Source organism: Aquarana catesbeiana, linkage group LG11, assembly GCF_042186555.1.
Source record: "Aquarana catesbeiana isolate 2022-GZ linkage group LG11, ASM4218655v1, whole genome shotgun sequence".
In the NCBI taxonomy this organism is placed as follows: domain Eukaryota; kingdom Metazoa; phylum Chordata; class Amphibia; order Anura; family Ranidae; genus Aquarana; species Aquarana catesbeiana.
This window is the reverse complement of record NC_133334.1, coordinates 204,340,615-204,356,809: the sequence shown is the minus strand read 5'-3', so window position 1 is coordinate 204,356,809 and position 16,195 is coordinate 204,340,615. Positions and strand designations below refer to the sequence as shown.

Sequence of the window (16,195 nt, the reverse complement as noted above, 5' to 3'; positions counted from 1 at the left end):
ATACATGATTCATGAAAGAGCTGATCGCATTAACCTGCGGAGACGAACTGTCTGGTCCCCAGGTCTGCCTTAAGTGTTGTGTTAATTAACATGGTAATTATATTATTGTCTTTTAAGTTTTTGCTAGAGGGGAGGGGGGGGGGGGGGGGGGAGTATCCATGAGTCAGCCCTACCTCGTTATCTAACCCCTTGTGTTAAATGTGTATAAAAAGGCTGTATTCTGTCCAATAAAGCATTCAAGATTCTACAAGCTATTTTCGGCTAGACTTGTATTCAATGCAGCTATAATAATATATCTCTCTGATGGTCAGACTGGAGGAAGCGGTGTTACTGACGGAAGCACTCAGTGGAGTGTGGGTTAGGATCCGTCACAGAAAGCGCAGCTGCTTGTATGCTGCTGCTGTATGCCCTGTGTCCCTTTTTGCGCCCAGGGTCCACCTATGTGTTCTGCTGTCTGCCCCCATGCCCTGCTGCCTGCCCTATGATATGATCCAATGTGTGCCCTGTGATGTGCCCCACTGTGTGCCCTGTGAAGTGTCTCATGACCTACCTTGTGCCCTGTGAAGTGCCCCATGATGTGCCCTACTGTGCGCCCTGTGGTGTACCTGATGTGTCCTACTGTGTGCCCCATGCCCTATGTGCCCCACTGTGTGCCCAGTTCCCTCCTGTGTGCCTTGTGATGTGTCCTGAGCTCTACAGTATGCCCCATGATGTGTCATGTACCCTGCTGTATGCCATGTGATGGGCCCTACTGTGTGCCCCGTGATGCACCATACTGTGCCCCATAATGTATCCTCTTGCCCCCCATGTAATATGCCCTGCTATGCCCCATAATGTATCCTCTTGCCCCCATGTAATATGCCCTGCTATGCCCCATAATATAACATGTTATCCCTCCTCATGTGCTCTGCTGTATAAATTAATGTGCCCTCATGTAATATGCCTTGCTGTGTCCCATTATGTGCCCTCTTTTACCCATGTAATATGCCCCATAATGTGCTCTGCTGTGCCCCATAATGTGCCCTCATGCCCCCATGTAATATACTCTGCTGTACCTCATAATGTGCCCTCCTGCCCCATGTAATGTTCTCTGCTGTGCCCCATGTGCCTTGCTAGCCCCCGTAATGTGCCCTGCCGTGCCCCATAATGTGCCCCTCTGCCTCCCCCCATGTAATATGCCCTATATTGTTCGCTGCTGCCCCCATCCCATATAATGTGTCCTACTGTGCCCCCCCCCAACCTGTAATGTGCCCTAGTGTGCCCTATAATGTGCCCTGCTGCTCCCCATGTAGTCTGCCCTCCTGCCCTCCACACACATATATTGTGCCCTCCTGAACCTCTATACTTTGCCATGCTTCCTCCAAGCTCTGCCCTGCTGCCCCCTATGTACTGTGCTTGCTTGACCCCCCCCCCCCCCATGCTCTGCCCTGCTGCCCCCTGTGTATTGTTTATCTCAGGTTCGACCCAGAATTGAGATGTCCACACAGTGCAAGCTAGGGGGTGGGGCTTTGTGTGGGTGTGCCTTGAGTGTGGGCGGGTACACAGGGGGCCCCATGATCAACTGTTGCCCAGGGGCCCCATGAGTTGTCAGTCTGCCCCTGCACACCAGCCACTCTGACGATTGTCATGGGAATAAGTTTCCTCATTGGTACAGTGCATACGGAAAGTATTCACAGCGATTCACTTTTTCCACATTTTGTTATGTTACAGTCTTATTCCAAAATGGATTAAATTCATTATTTTCCTCAAAATTCTACAAACAATACCCCATAATGACAATGTTTGTTTTAAACCTTTGCAAATGTATTAAAAAATCTCATGTACATACTCTAAGTATTCACAGCCTTTCACATGACACTCAAAATTGAGCTCAGGTGCATCCTGTTTCCACTGATCACCCTTGAGAAGTTTCTACAACTTGGAGTCCACCTGTAGTAAATTCAGTGGATTGGACATGATTTGGAAAGGCACACACACCTGTCTATATAGGGTGCTACAGTTAACAGTGCATGTCAGAGCACAAACCAAGCCATGAAGTCCAAGGAATTGTCTGTAGACCCCTGAGACAGGGTTGTATCAAGGCACAGACCTGGGGAAGGGTACAGAAAAATGTCTGCAGCATTGAAGGTCCCAATGAGCACAGTGGCCTCAATCATCCATAAATGGAAGACGTTTGGAACCACCAGGACTCTTCCTAGAACGGGCCGCCCAGCCAAGCTGAGCGATCGGAGGAGAAGGGCCCTAGTCAGAGAGGTGACCAAGAACCCGATGGTCACTCTGAAAAAGCTCAAGCATTTCTCTGTGGAGAGAGCACCTTCCAGAAGAACAACCATCTCTTTAGCACTCCACCAATCAGGCCTGTATGGTAGAGTGGTCAGACAAAACCCACTCAGTAAAAAGACACATGACAGCCCACCTGGAGTTTCCAAAAAGCACCTGAAGGAAGAAGAATCATGAAATTCTGTTTTGAAGATCGGGAAGGGAAAAGAATCGCGATTTTGATTCTTAACGATTAATCATGCAGCTCCATCACCTGGCCAATATCATCCATAAAATGAAGCATGGTGGTTGCAGCATTATGCAGTGGGAATGTTTTTCAGCAGCAGGAACTGGGAGACTAGTCAGGATATTGGGAAAGATTAATGCAGTACAGAGACATCCTTGATGAAAACCTGTTCCAGAGCACTCTGGACCTCATACTGGAGCAAAAGTTCATCTTCCAAGAGGACAATGACCCCAAGCACACAGCCAAGAAAACAAAGGTGTGGTTACGGGACAACTCTGTGAATGTCCTTGAGTGGCCCAGCCAGAGCCCAGGCTTCAGCCCGATTGAACATCTCTGGAGAGATCCAAAAATGGCTGTGCTCCCCATCCAACCTGATGGAGCTTGAGAGGTCCTGCAAAAAAGAATGGGAGAAACTGCCCAAAAATAGGTGTGCCAAGCTTGTAGCGTCATACTCAAAAAGACTTGAAGCTGTCATTGGTGCCAAAGGTTTTTCAACAAAGTATTGAGCAAAGGCTGTGAATACTTTTGTACATGTGATTTTTCTCAAATGGTGATGGGCGTTTACGTAAAAGTGATCCATACTGTTGAGCGACCTGATCGCTAATACAGTATTAAGATCATGTCACCCCCTTGTGATAGCAATAACATTAAAGTGAAAACGATAAATGGTTTTCAATATTTTTTACAAATAAATATCAGAAAAGTGTGGCATGCATTTGTATTCAGCCCCCTAAGTCAATACTTTGTAGAACCACCTTTCCCTGCAATTACAGCTGCAAGTCTTTTTGGGGATGTCTCTACCAGCTTTGCACATCTAGAGAGTGACATTTTTGCCCATTCTTCTTTGCAAAATAGCTCAAGCTCTCTCAGATTGGATGGAGAGCATCTGTGAACAGCAAGTTTCAAACCTTGCCACAGATTCTCAATTGGATTTCCTCTGGGCCAGTTTAACACATTAATATGCTTTGATCTAAACCATTCCATTGTAGCTCTGGCTGGATGTTTAGGGTCGTTGTCCTGCTGGAAGGTGAACCTCCACCCCAGTCTCAAGTCTTTTGCAGACTCTAACACGTTTTCTTCTAAGATTGCCCTTTATTTGGCTCCATCCATCTTCCCATCAACTCCGACCAGCTTCCCTGTCTCTGCTAAAGAAAAGCATCCCCACAACATGATGCTGCCACCACGGTTTCACGGTAGGAATGGTGTGTTCAGGGTGATGTACAGTGTTAGTTTTCCACCACACATAGCATTTTGCTTTTAGGCCAAAAAGTTTAATTTTGGTCGTATTTGACCAGAGCACCTTCTTCCACATGTTTGCTGTGTCTCCCACATGGCAACGGGACTTCTTATGGCTTACTTTCCACAATGGCTTTCTTGTCACTCTTCCATCAAGACCAGATTTGTGGAGTGCACGACTAATAGTTGTCCTGTGGACAGATTCTCCCACCTGAGCTGTGGATCTCCGCAGCTCCTCCAGAGTTACCATGGGCCTCTTGGCTGCTTCTCTTAATAATACTCTCCTTGCCCGGTCTGTCAGTCAAGGTGCACGGCCATGTCTTGGTAGGCTTGCAGTTGTGCCATACTCTTTTTCAGACAATGGATTGAACAGTGCTCTGAGATGTTCAAAGCTTGGGGTATTTTTTATAACCTAACGCTGTTTTAAACTTCCCCACAACTTTATCCCTGAACTGTCTGGTGTGTTCCTTGGCTTTCATAATGCTGTTTGTTCACTAAGGTTCTCTAACAAACCTCTGAGGGCTTCACAGAACATCTGTATTTATACGGAGATTAAATCACACACAGGTGGACTCTATTTACTCATTAGGTGACTTCTGAAGGCAATTGGTTCCACTATTTTAGTTAGGGGTATCATCAGAGTAAAGGGGGCTGACTACAAATACATGCCACACTTTTCACATATTTGTAAAAAATTTGGAAAACCATTTATCATTTTCCTTCCACTTCACAATTATGTGCCACTTTGTGTTGGTCTATCATATAAAATCCCAATAAAATACATTCATGTTTTTGATTGTAACATGACAAAATGTGGAAAATTTCAAGGTACGAATATTTTTTCAAGCACTGTATCTTGACCAAATTTCAGATAATGATATGTATTTAGGTATATATATCGGTTTACTTATATGGTTACTGGTTTACATGAGATAGATATCTATTCTGTTATATTGCCAGTGTATCCTGTGGTTTTTATTTTTTAATCTTTTTGGAACTCTAAAAAAAATGTTTGAACTGGTATTGTAAGCAGATGCAGCGCTTGCCAACATGTGCTAGTCAAAGAGATACTGCTTTAAGATGTCAGGGCCTGGAGGGGGATAAATGGAACACACACGTATACTTTCCTAAACCCTTGAGAAAGTGGCTTTCCTGACGAAACACGTGGCCAGCAGGGACGAGCCAGTGGGGATCAGCAGCGGGTGGTGTTGTGAGAGCTGCCGCTTGTATATTGGAACACACAGGCAGCTGCTGGGAGGAGTGAGGATCACTACTACTGCCATCTGGGGTGATCTTTTTTTTTTTTTAAATTATACACTCACATAAAAACAAAGCATGTTTTTTGTTTTATTAATATTTTTTGGCATATCCACGTCTATTTGATTAGGAGTCGGTGTTGTGAGACACCTTGGGTGAGGGCTAAAGTGGGAGACGCTGTCATGCATCTGTCCATCCATCCATGTGAAAACTGCTATTTGAGCCCAATTTGCTTCATTTTGGGCAGTCCTAGCCAGTGAGTTTATATCCAAGAGCTGGTGGTGGGCAGCACTCTTGATTAACCACTTTAGTCCCGGAAGGATTTACCCCCTTAATGACCAAGCCATTTTTTGCGATACAGCACTGCATCGCTTTAACTGGCGGTCGTGCGACGTTGTACCCAAACAAAATTGATGTCCTTTTTTTCCCCCACAAATAAAGCTTTCTTTTGGTGGTATTTGATAACCTCTGCGGTTTTTATTTTTTGCGCTATAAAACAAAACAAAAAAAAACAAAAAAGTATTCATCAGTTTAGGCCAATATGTATTCTGCTACATATTTTGGTAAAAAAAAAAAAAAAAAAAAAACATGCAATAAGCGTATATTTATTGGTTTGCGCAAAAGTTATAGCGTCTACAAAATGGGGGATAGATATATTGACTTATTTTTTAAAAAATGTTTTTACTGGTAATGGTGGGGAACTGCGACGTTGCGGCGAACAAATTTGACCCCAAGTGACACTTTTTGGGGACCAGTAACATTATTACAGTGATCAGAAGAGCTGCACGATTAATCATTAAGAATCTAAATCACGATTCTACTCCCCTCTCGATCTTAAAACAGCATTTCCCAATTCTAACAAGTGCAGAAAGTTCTCTGATCACTTCTGACAGCTGACAAAAAATTAAAAAATCCAGGCAGCCTACCAAGTTTATCTCAACATTGCCGATAACTATAAACAAAGTAACATTTCGTTCTTAGATCAAAGGAATGAACTTTGGTCTGTTAAAGAGGTCAGTTTAACCACTTAAACCGGAGTTCCACCCAAAAGAGGAACTTACGCTCATTTGCCTCCTCCCACCCTCCGATGCCACATTTGGCACCTTTTGGGGGGGGGAGCGGATACCTGTCTTTGTCCACTTTGGGGAGTGCAGGCCATGGCAAATTACGCCAGCAGCTCGGCTCCCTCCTCCTTCCCCTGCCGCCGGCCAACAAGGAGAGCTCAGCGGAGCCTCGCACATGCACAGTAGGGACCCGGCGTGAAGTGGTAATGCTACACTGCCAGGTTCCCTTACCTGCAATGGCAGCGGCAGCACCAGACAGCTGATGGAAACATCAGCTGCAATGCCGACATCGCTGGACTCCAGGACAGGTAAGTGTCCTATTATTTAAAGTCAGCAGCTGCAGTATGTGTAGCTGCTATCTTTTAATTTTTGCAGTGTTTTTTCTCTTTAAACACAAAACCCTTTTCTGACACTTGCTGCTTACAAGTTAAAATCAGCATTTTTTGCTAGAAAATTACTTAGAACCCCCAAACATTATTTTTAAGCAGAGACCCTAGAGAATAAAATGGTGGTTGTTGCAATATTTTGTTACACAACAGCGGTCTTTCAAACGCAATATTTTTGGAAAAAATTCACTTTAATTTAAAAAATAAAAAACAGTAAGGTTAGCCCAATTTTTTTGTATGTGAAAGATGATGTTACGCTGCGAGAATCGTGATCTTTATTCTAAGCAAAAAAAAAATTGTGATTCTCATTTTAGCCAGAAACGTGCAGCTCTAGTGATCAGTGCTAAAAAAATGCACTGATCAATGTATAAATGACACTGGCAGGAAAGGGGTTAACACTAGGGGGCGATCAAGGGGTTAACTGTGTTCCCTGGGTGTGTTCTAACTGTGCGGGGGCTGGGCTCACTGGGACAACACAGAGATCGCTGTTCCTGATAACTAGGAACAGCAGATCTCCATATTGTCCCCTGTCAGAACAGGGATCCGCCTTGTTTACATAGGCAGATCCCCGTACAAGGCACAATTTTTCGATTTTCATATAGTGTGTTCAAAACTTTCGACATCCGATTCAGACTTATTTACAATGGGAAAATCTTTCACGTATGTCAAGAACAGAACCAACGATGTTTGTTTAAAGTGTACTGTTTTTGTATGAGAAAAATCAAATATGAATATGAAAGACTGAGCATGATTAGAAACAATAAACAACAAAAATAAAGCCCGTGTCGTACAAGAATAATAAACCAGACGATCATTTGTCTGATTTTCTTATAGTGTGTATGTTAGTCACAGTGGTAGTAAATAAGAGATAAGAAGCTTTATAGGATCTGCAAGCAAGGGGTTACAGAGGCTGTGGACTTTGTCTCACTAAATTGGACACATTGTTTCTCATGTTTATACAAAAGATTATTTCATTCTGTTTAAACATTGTGGTGTATACAGGCAGTCCTTGAGTTACATACATCCGACTTAAAACGGAGTTCCGCCTGGGAAAGAAAAATTAAAAGTCAGCAGCTACAAATACTGCAGCTGTTGACTTTTAATATATGGACACTTACCTGTCCAGGGTGCCCACGACGGATCGGCTCCGGGTGCAGGCGCCGACATCCTTACTAAGGGAAACAGGAAGTGAAGCCTTGCGACTTCACAGCCTGTTTCCTACTGCACATGCGCGAGTCGCGCTGCGTGATCTGAATGGTCCCTGCTGTCTTCTGGGACCTGTATGTCTCCCAGAAGACAGCGGGGGGGGAGGTGCCGGACATTGCGTAGTTCGCTGCCCAGAAGTGGGCACGTGGGAGCAGATTTGACAGGTATCTGCTCCCCACCCCCCCTGAAAGGTGCCAAGGCAACGGAGGGGGGAGGATTCCGATCGGTGGAACTTCGCTTTAAGCATGATACATACTTACAAATGGAGGGAGACAACAGGAAGTGAGGGGAAATCTACCCCTAGGAAGGGAAAATCACTCCTGTAAGAATAGTTAGGGAAAAAGGTGTCTCCACTGAAGTTTGACCACCAATCCTTGTTTCCACGACAACTCAAAGTTTCCAAATCAAATTGTCACAGGGACAGAAAGTGAGGTGTAATCTTCTGAACAGCACAGACAGCAAAACAAATGTTACAGGGGTGTTAACCCTTCCTTTTGCTATTGCTATTCCCTATTGGAGTTACACTTAAACAATTTACCTGTTCCAACGTACATGCAAATTTAACTTAAAGCAGAACTTCAGTCATTTTTTTCCCATTTATTAAATCTTCTGCCCTTGTTGTTTTAATTTTGGATAGTAAAACATTTTTTTTTTCTGCCAGTAAATACCTTATATAGCCCACGTCCTGTTTCTTGTCTGGTAAAAAGCCTAGGCTTATGACATCATGCACAGCTCTCTCTCTCACTCTACTGAGAGTTTGCCAGGAAGGGGGAGGAGGTGAGTCATAAGAGGGCCAATGAGAGCAGCGGAGCTAGAGGTGTGCCTCTGTGTAAATGCAGGAAGCTGCCCACAGTTAAAATGGTTGCAGCCAGACTCAGTGGAGCTAGATTTCTGCAGCATATTTGGCAAGTACAGAATCACAGTACTGTATATATAAAATAACATGCAAAGTGGCTGGAGGGAAGCTTCAGAATGGAAAGATGTTTTTATTACAAATTATATGAGCAGACTGCAGTTCCTCTTTAAAGAGGAAGTAAACTTCCATATTTAAGTTTTACCTATAGGTAAGCATAGAATAAGGCTTACCTATAGGTAGTGTAAATATTTCTTAAACATGCACCGTTTAGGACAATGCTTCTCAACTCCAGTCCTCAAGTACCCCCAACAGGTCATGTTTTCAGGCTTTTCATTTTTTGCACGGGTGATTTGATCGGTTTTACTGCTTTAGTAATTACCACAGCCGTTTCATCTGAGGGAAATCTGAAAATCATTGCTGGGGGTACTTGAGGACTGGAGTTGAGGAAAATTGGTTTAGGAGATATCTACTGAACATGCAGCCAGTGAAATCACTACTAGCGCATGTGCCCTGAAGGATTGGCCGCCCATGCCGTTTCCTCAGAGCCCTGTGCCGTGCACATGCCCGGAATAAAGACGGGGGAAGATGAACGCTGTCTCTAGCTGGAAGGCTTTGTTTTGAGGTAAATTTCACATAATGTGCTAGTATGTGATGCATACTAGCACATTATGCCTTTGCCTTGCAGGTAAGACAAAAAAAAGAAAAGTGCAGCGGTTTACAACCACCTTAAGAACATATCAACAGAGCCAATCTGGTATGTAACCCAGGGACTGCCTATACATATTTTGCGGGACTGATACGTTGTACTTTTTTTTCCTTTTTCGTTTGTATTTATGGTTTCATTTTTGTTGCTTTAGCACTGCATATTATTGTTAACAGATAAGTTCACCTTTAGGAACATGTTATACGTTCCACCTGTTTTTGGGGTGGAACATACAACATATTCCCCCTGCACTCCCCTGTGACAGCAGTATGGAAGAAGTTCCCCGTAATAGCTGTCACTTTTTGAAATCAGCACGGCCGTGCGGGGCTCCGCCCGCATGGCCACGTCATTCATTCACACAGCTGTGTGGATTGTAGTTCTCAATGAACTACCACGGCGCTGTGGTAGTTCATTGATTCTTCCTGTCAGATTTTATCTGCCTGCCCATTTGTAAGGGGACACAGATACACTAACAAATCTGAAGGAGACCTGCATGGCACCACCAATCTGCTGATCACTGGTGCAATGCTTTACATTCTTCAAAAAGAAATAAAATAAATGCACATTTTTTTACCTGCAAAAAATTGTGCATTTACAATTTTCTTTTAAAAAGTGAGCTTATTCTTTAAAGCAGTTGTAAACCACTGAAAAATAAATAATAATTAAAAAAACGCAAAACCTGTAAGACAACAGCATAATGTGCTAGTATGCATCACATACTAGCACATTATGAAATACTTACCTTGGAACGAAGCCCCTCCATCGGCACCTGCTCACTGCTGAGACGGCTGACATCTTCCCTCGGGGGTGTCTTCTGGGTTCCAGAGCAGTGATGACGTCATTCCCACGCATTCACGTGGGAGCCGCCGTTTCCGGCATGGGCTCTGAAGGTCCAACACTGTCATTGGCTGCATGCGCACTTAAGAACTCCTAAACTGTGCAACTTTAGGAAATATTCACATTCCCTCCAGGTATAGGCTTGCCTGTAGGTACAAGTCTTGGCTGCAGGGAACTAGCATGGGGTGCTATGATGCGTATTTCAGTGCATAACACAGTTTTCTTTTTTTTACTCAACTTTGTTTTAACCTCTTGGCGCCTTACGGCCCTTTAAGAAGTTTATGATGCCAGGAGGCGGAGCTGACGATCACGTAACCGTCGTGATTGGCTGTCATGTGCTCTGAAAACTCCCGATAGCAAGGAGCGATCGGAAGCTTTCAGTTAGGCTATAATAACTGTGTCGGGAGGGTGCAGCACGCTCGCTCTCAGCACAGGTGTACTGGCAGCAATTCACACAAATATGCGGCCCTCTGCGCTCAGGACCAGGCGTCGAGAGGCCGCATATTTACTCTAAAGACATGCTGGTAGGTTAATCAGATCCTGTCTAAATTGGCCCTAGTATGTATGAATGTGTGTTAGGGACTTTAGGTTGTAAGCTCCTTGAGGGCAGGGACTGATATGAATGTACAATGTATCTGAATTAAATACCTGAAATAAATAAATATTTGCGTACGGCCGGCGCCAAGGGGTTAAAGAGGAACTCTGGCTGACCACCCCGTTCCCCCCCCCTCAATTACTGCACATTTCAGATACTCACCCATGCAGTGGATCCAGGGTTGACCCACTAAGATCACCTCATGCCTGGCCACAGCTCCTTCCCGTGCCACTGCGTTCTACCTATCATCATCGAGAAGCCCGCCGACTCTTCAAGGTTCAGCGGGCGGGCCTTACGATAACACGCCATTAAGCCCGCCCCTCCTCCTCTCCTTTAATGAAAGCCTACTCCTCCTGGGATATGTATGGTAAGCTGCCCTTCAGAGCATCCAGACCTACATAGTGCACCACACTGGACAAGACAGGCTATCTCCATTCACTGTGTACCACTGCAGACTCTTTCAATAGAGGTACTGTTGAAAATCTTCCTTGATCCCTTTTTCCTCTGGACGATATGTTCCAAGTTTATGAATGAAACTCTTGTGCTTGTATCCCAGGTTTTGGTATTCTGGAGTTACTGTATTTATTAGCGTATAACACTCACTTTTTCACCATGAAAATCGGGTGCAAATAGCGTGTGCGTGTTATACGCCAATACTTAAATTTCGGCTGCCTCGGAGGCAATGGGCGGGGGGGGATTGACGAGTGCCGTCAGATTACATACAGTGAGAATCTCCTGTTTACTTGGCGGCCTCTGTAATAGGAAGTCAATAGATGGCAATGGCGAGGCTGCTGCATTGATGGCGATGGCGAGGCTGCTGCATTGATGGCGATGGCGAGGCTGCTGCATTGATGGCGATGGCGAGGCTGCTGCATTGATGTGGACTAATAAGGCTGCATTGATGGCACTTATGAGGCTGCAGGTGGGCATTGATCAGGCTGCATTGAAGGCAATGGTGAGGCTGCAGATGGGCACTGACCCTTATTTTGCTTCAAAGTTCCTTATTTAAAATTTAAGTTTTTTTCCTGAAACTTCCCTCTTAAAATGAATGTGCGTGTTATACGCCTGTGCGTGTTATATGCCGATAAATACGGTATCTATCTAGCTCCCTATACCTTGAGCCTGGGTTCACACTAACCCGATCTCAGAGATTGCATGTGATTCGCACCCGCACTGCAGGTGTCAATTAAATACAGTATAATAGATTATAGTATAATAAATGACAGTTGTATGGCTGAACTCGCAAGTGATTCGCACAGAAAAAGGTGAAGGGACTTGTTTTTCCCTGCACTAGAATCGGATCGCATGGGTGTTCTTACCTATGCAATACGATTCTTGTGCGAGTTCACAGTTCGCACTGCAATCTGAACTAAACTGGGTTCGCAGAAGGCATTGTGAACTGTCTGCGGGAGAGAAGCGATGCAGCGCTGGTTCCCGCATCGCACATATGTGAACCTAGGGTAAAGGCTTAGATTTACTACATCCCTGGCCTATGGTGTGGCGTTCCCTTTGGAGTTGGGTTCTCTGCCCCTTGTGGGTAGTTTGAGTTGGACCCCCTTGCCCCGCACATTCTGGACTCTTGGTAACCTATGGTGGCAAAACTCCTTGTTTTTATTTGATGCAGATGTCCAGGATAGAGATATATATATATATATATATATATATATATATATATATATATATATCTCTATCCTGGACATCTGCATCAAATAAAAATGATGATGATGCACAATAATTACAAAGCGAATAACCACAATTCTCTGTCAGTAGCACACACATAGACAGAGTAGTATCCAACACGTTTCAAGATATTACGTTGTTCCTCTTCTTCAGGGGTAAGTGGTTATGGTTACACAATAGTATCATAAAGATACAGAATATATATATATATATATATATATATATATATATATATATATATATATATATATATATATATATATATATATATATATATATATATATATATATATATATATATATATATATATATTATGATACAGAAAATATATATGTTCAATATATATATATATATATATATATATTGAACATATATATTTTCTGTATCATAATATATATATATATATATATATATATATATATATATATATATATATATATATATATATATATATATATATATATATATATATATATATATATATTCTGTATCTTTATGATACTATTGTGTAACCATAACCACTTACCCCTGAAGAAGAGGAACAACGTAATATCTTGAAACGTGTTGGATACTACTCTGTCTATGTGTGTGCTACTGACAGAGAATTGTGGTTATTCGCTTTGTAATTATTGTGCATCATCACTGTAACCCCATCGATTGTATTGTTTTCATTTTGCACTTGAGCTTCCAGTTTTTAATATTAACAAATAAAAACTTCTGTAGCTTGTTCAATTGGGCATCCTCGCCTATTCCCTATACCGGCAATTAGCATATTAATATTCCTGGGATATGTGACGTACATATCCTGGGAGGCACTGCGGGCAGTGTGTGTATCATTCACCTAAGGCGAGTGATGTGCATGGGGAGGCATGGCGGACTTTCAATGGAAAAAGAAATGTAAGCAAAAGAAAAAAAAAAATTGCCCTATTCCGCCAGAGGAGGGGTGGAGAGGCAGGATCTTTCTTGGGAGGGGTGAAGAGGCGGGATCCTTCTTGGGAGGGGTGGAGAGGCGGGATCCTTCTTGGGAGGGGTGGAGAGGCGGGATCCTTCTTGGGAGGGGTGGAGAGGCGGGATCCTTCTTGGGAGGGGTGGAGAGGCGGGATCCTTCTTGGGAGGGGTGGAGAGGCGGGATCCTTCTTGGGAGGGGTGGAGAGGCGGGATCCTTCTTGGGAGGGGCGGAGAGGCGGGATCCTTCTTGGGAGGGGCGGAGAGGCGGGATCCTTCTTGGGAGGGGCGGAGAGGCGGGATCTTTCTTGGGAGGGGCGGAAAGGCGGGATCCTTCTTGGGAGGGGTGGAGAGGCGGGATCCTTCTTGGGAGGGGTGGAGAAGCGGGATCCTTCTTGGGAGGGGTGGAGAGGCGGGATCTTTATTGGAAGGGGTAAAGAGGCGGGATCCTTCTTGGAAGGGGTGGAGAGGCGGGATCCTTCTTGGGAGGGGTGGAGAGGCGGGATCCTTCTTGGGAGGGGTGGAGAGGCGGGATCCTTCTTGGGAGGGGTGGAGAGGCGGGATCCTTCTTGGGAGGGGTGGAGAGGCGGGATCCTTCTTGGGAGGGGTGGAGAGGCGGGATCCTTCTTGGGAGGGGTGGAGAGGCGGGATCCTTCTTGGGAGGGGTGGAGAGGCGGGATCCTTCTTGGGAGGGGTGGAGAGGCGGGATCCTTCTTGGGAGGGGTGGAGAGGCGGGATCCTTCTTGGGAGGGGTGGAGAGGCGGGATCCTTCTTGGGAGGGGTGGAGAGGCGGGATCCTTCTTGGGAGGGGTGAAGAGGCGGGATCCTTCTTGGGAGGGGTGAAGAGGCGGGATCCTTCTTGGGAGGGGTGAAGAGGCGGGATCCTTCTTGGGAGGGGTGGAGAGGCGGGATCCTTCTTGGGAGGGGTGGAGAGGCGGGATCCTTCTTGGGAGGGGTGGAGAGGCGGGATCCTTCTTGGGAGGGGTGGAGAGGCGGGATCCTTCTTGGGAGGGGTGAAGAGGCGGGATCCTTCTTGGGAGGGGTGGAGAGGCGGGATCTTTATTGGAAGGGGTGGAGAGGTGGATCTTTCTTGGGAGGGGTAAAGAGGCGGATCCTTCTTGGAAGGGGTGGAGAGGCGGGATCCTTCTTGGGAGGGGTGGAGCGGCGGGATCTTTATTGGAAGGGGTGGAGAGGTGGATCTTTCTTGGGAGGGGTAAAGAGGCGGATCCTTCTTGGAAGGGGTGGAGAGGCGGGATCCTTCTTGGGAGGGGTGGAGAGGCGGGATCTTTATTGGAAGGGGTGGAGAGGTGGATCTTTCTTGGGAGGGGTAAAGAGGCGGGATCCTTCTTGGAAGGGGTGGAGAGGCGGGATCCTTCTTGGGAGGGGTGGAGAGGCGGGATCTTTATTGGAAGGGGTGGAGAGGTGGATCTTTCTTGGGAGGGGTAAAGAGGCGGGATCTTTCTTGGGAGGGTGAAGATCTGCTTTAAATGTAAAAAGTGACAGTTCCTTCATGTCAGTGCATACAGCGACATTCGATTAAACGCACCATACCAATGTGAATAGGACACATACAAACTATTTTTTCTGTGTCTTAGCGCTGACTGGCATTGCTCCATTGTAAAAACTGCTGGCTACTGCTCTATAAGTGAATTGGCCTTAAATAAATGTAGATGCACATATCATTTCCGATCTTACAAAATAGAAACAGATTAGAAAATGGGAGATGAGGCATTAAACTTCATTATTCAACCAATCATAACATTTTCCAGCAAAGTTTGCCAGTGGATGATCAGCACATTTGCCGTCGGCACTCCTTGATGAAACTCGCCTATGCAGAACCCTACAAGGAGCACAGCCAGCACTAAGTTCATAGAACATTCCAGTAGACTCCAATGTAGATGATTTTTAAGTTTGGGGGACTATATAGAGAAATAAGACCCTCCGTCAGCGCTCCTAGTAAGTGACTTACCGTCCGAGCTGACAGTGTCGTAGGGATCGCACGACCTCTGCCCTTTCTCTCTATAGTCCACTCTGCTGATCCCCTCCAAATCGTCATAGTCCGCTCTGTGCTTGTCATCCACCGGAACAACGGTGAAGTGCGGCATCTCGGCTCCGGGATCTAACGCTTCATCTGCCACCAAAGCAGGGCAGTCTTCCTGCTCGCTTCTCCACCAAATTCCAAAAGTAGAATCTCACTTCCTCCCATCTCCAGCTCCTCCTCCCCGCCCGACCACAGCAGACAGGCAACGGGGCGTCACGACGACAAGCTTCTTCTCTACGTAGAAAAATAAAAACAATCGCTGGATTTGTAATGAAAACTGTCACTTCTACAAGGCAATAACTTCCCGTTATTCTGTGTAACGCACACACTGTGCTTTTGCTGCTTTTTTTTTTCTGTAAGTGCTTCTATACAAGAACTTACCTCCCAAGTGTCCTTCATTTAATACCAAATCACTCTGTTCTTCTTTCTTCCTCAGGTGTGTGCAGATTGGAATCCGAAATTGCCAGCGCTCTCCCACCAGAAGCTGTAAAGCCCCGTACATAAGATACGGAAATCGGAACGATCTGCCATTTTTCTGATCGTTAGTATGGTGCTTTCGACAGCCGAATCCAATTTCTTTTTTTTTGTACGACAAAACCTGGATGTGCAGAAAATTTTAATCGTACGTGAACACAACATCCAATTTTCGTATAATTAGTACGGTTTTCGTCCGAAAAAAATCATGAGAGTTAAGCCTCGTACACACGATCGGATTTTCAGGCAGGAATTGTGTGATGACAGCCTGCCTAAAACCCGACCGTTAGTACGCTCCATCAGACAATTATTGTCCAACTTTCGGCCAACAAATGTTGGATAGCAGGCTAGTACATTTTCGGCGGACAAGGGTCAGATTTTCGGATCGTGTGTACACAAGTCCTTCAC

The 16,195-nt window shown here is 45.1% G+C and overlaps 1 protein-coding gene across 1 annotated transcript in view; it reads right to left on the bottom strand.

The window, feature by feature from the left end:
* The window catches only part of SLC12A4 (solute carrier family 12 member 4), a 420,155-nt gene extending 404,648 nt beyond the window's left edge, over nt 1-15,507 (bottom strand). The window contains exon 1 of the mRNA XM_073605176.1: nt 15,242-15,507. Within this exon, the coding sequence (XP_073461277.1) occupies nt 15,242-15,377 (136 nt within the window). The 5' untranslated portion in view covers nt 15,378-15,507. The remainder of the gene's footprint in view (nt 1-15,241) is intronic.
* Between the last annotated feature and the right edge of the window lie 688 nt (nt 15,508-16,195).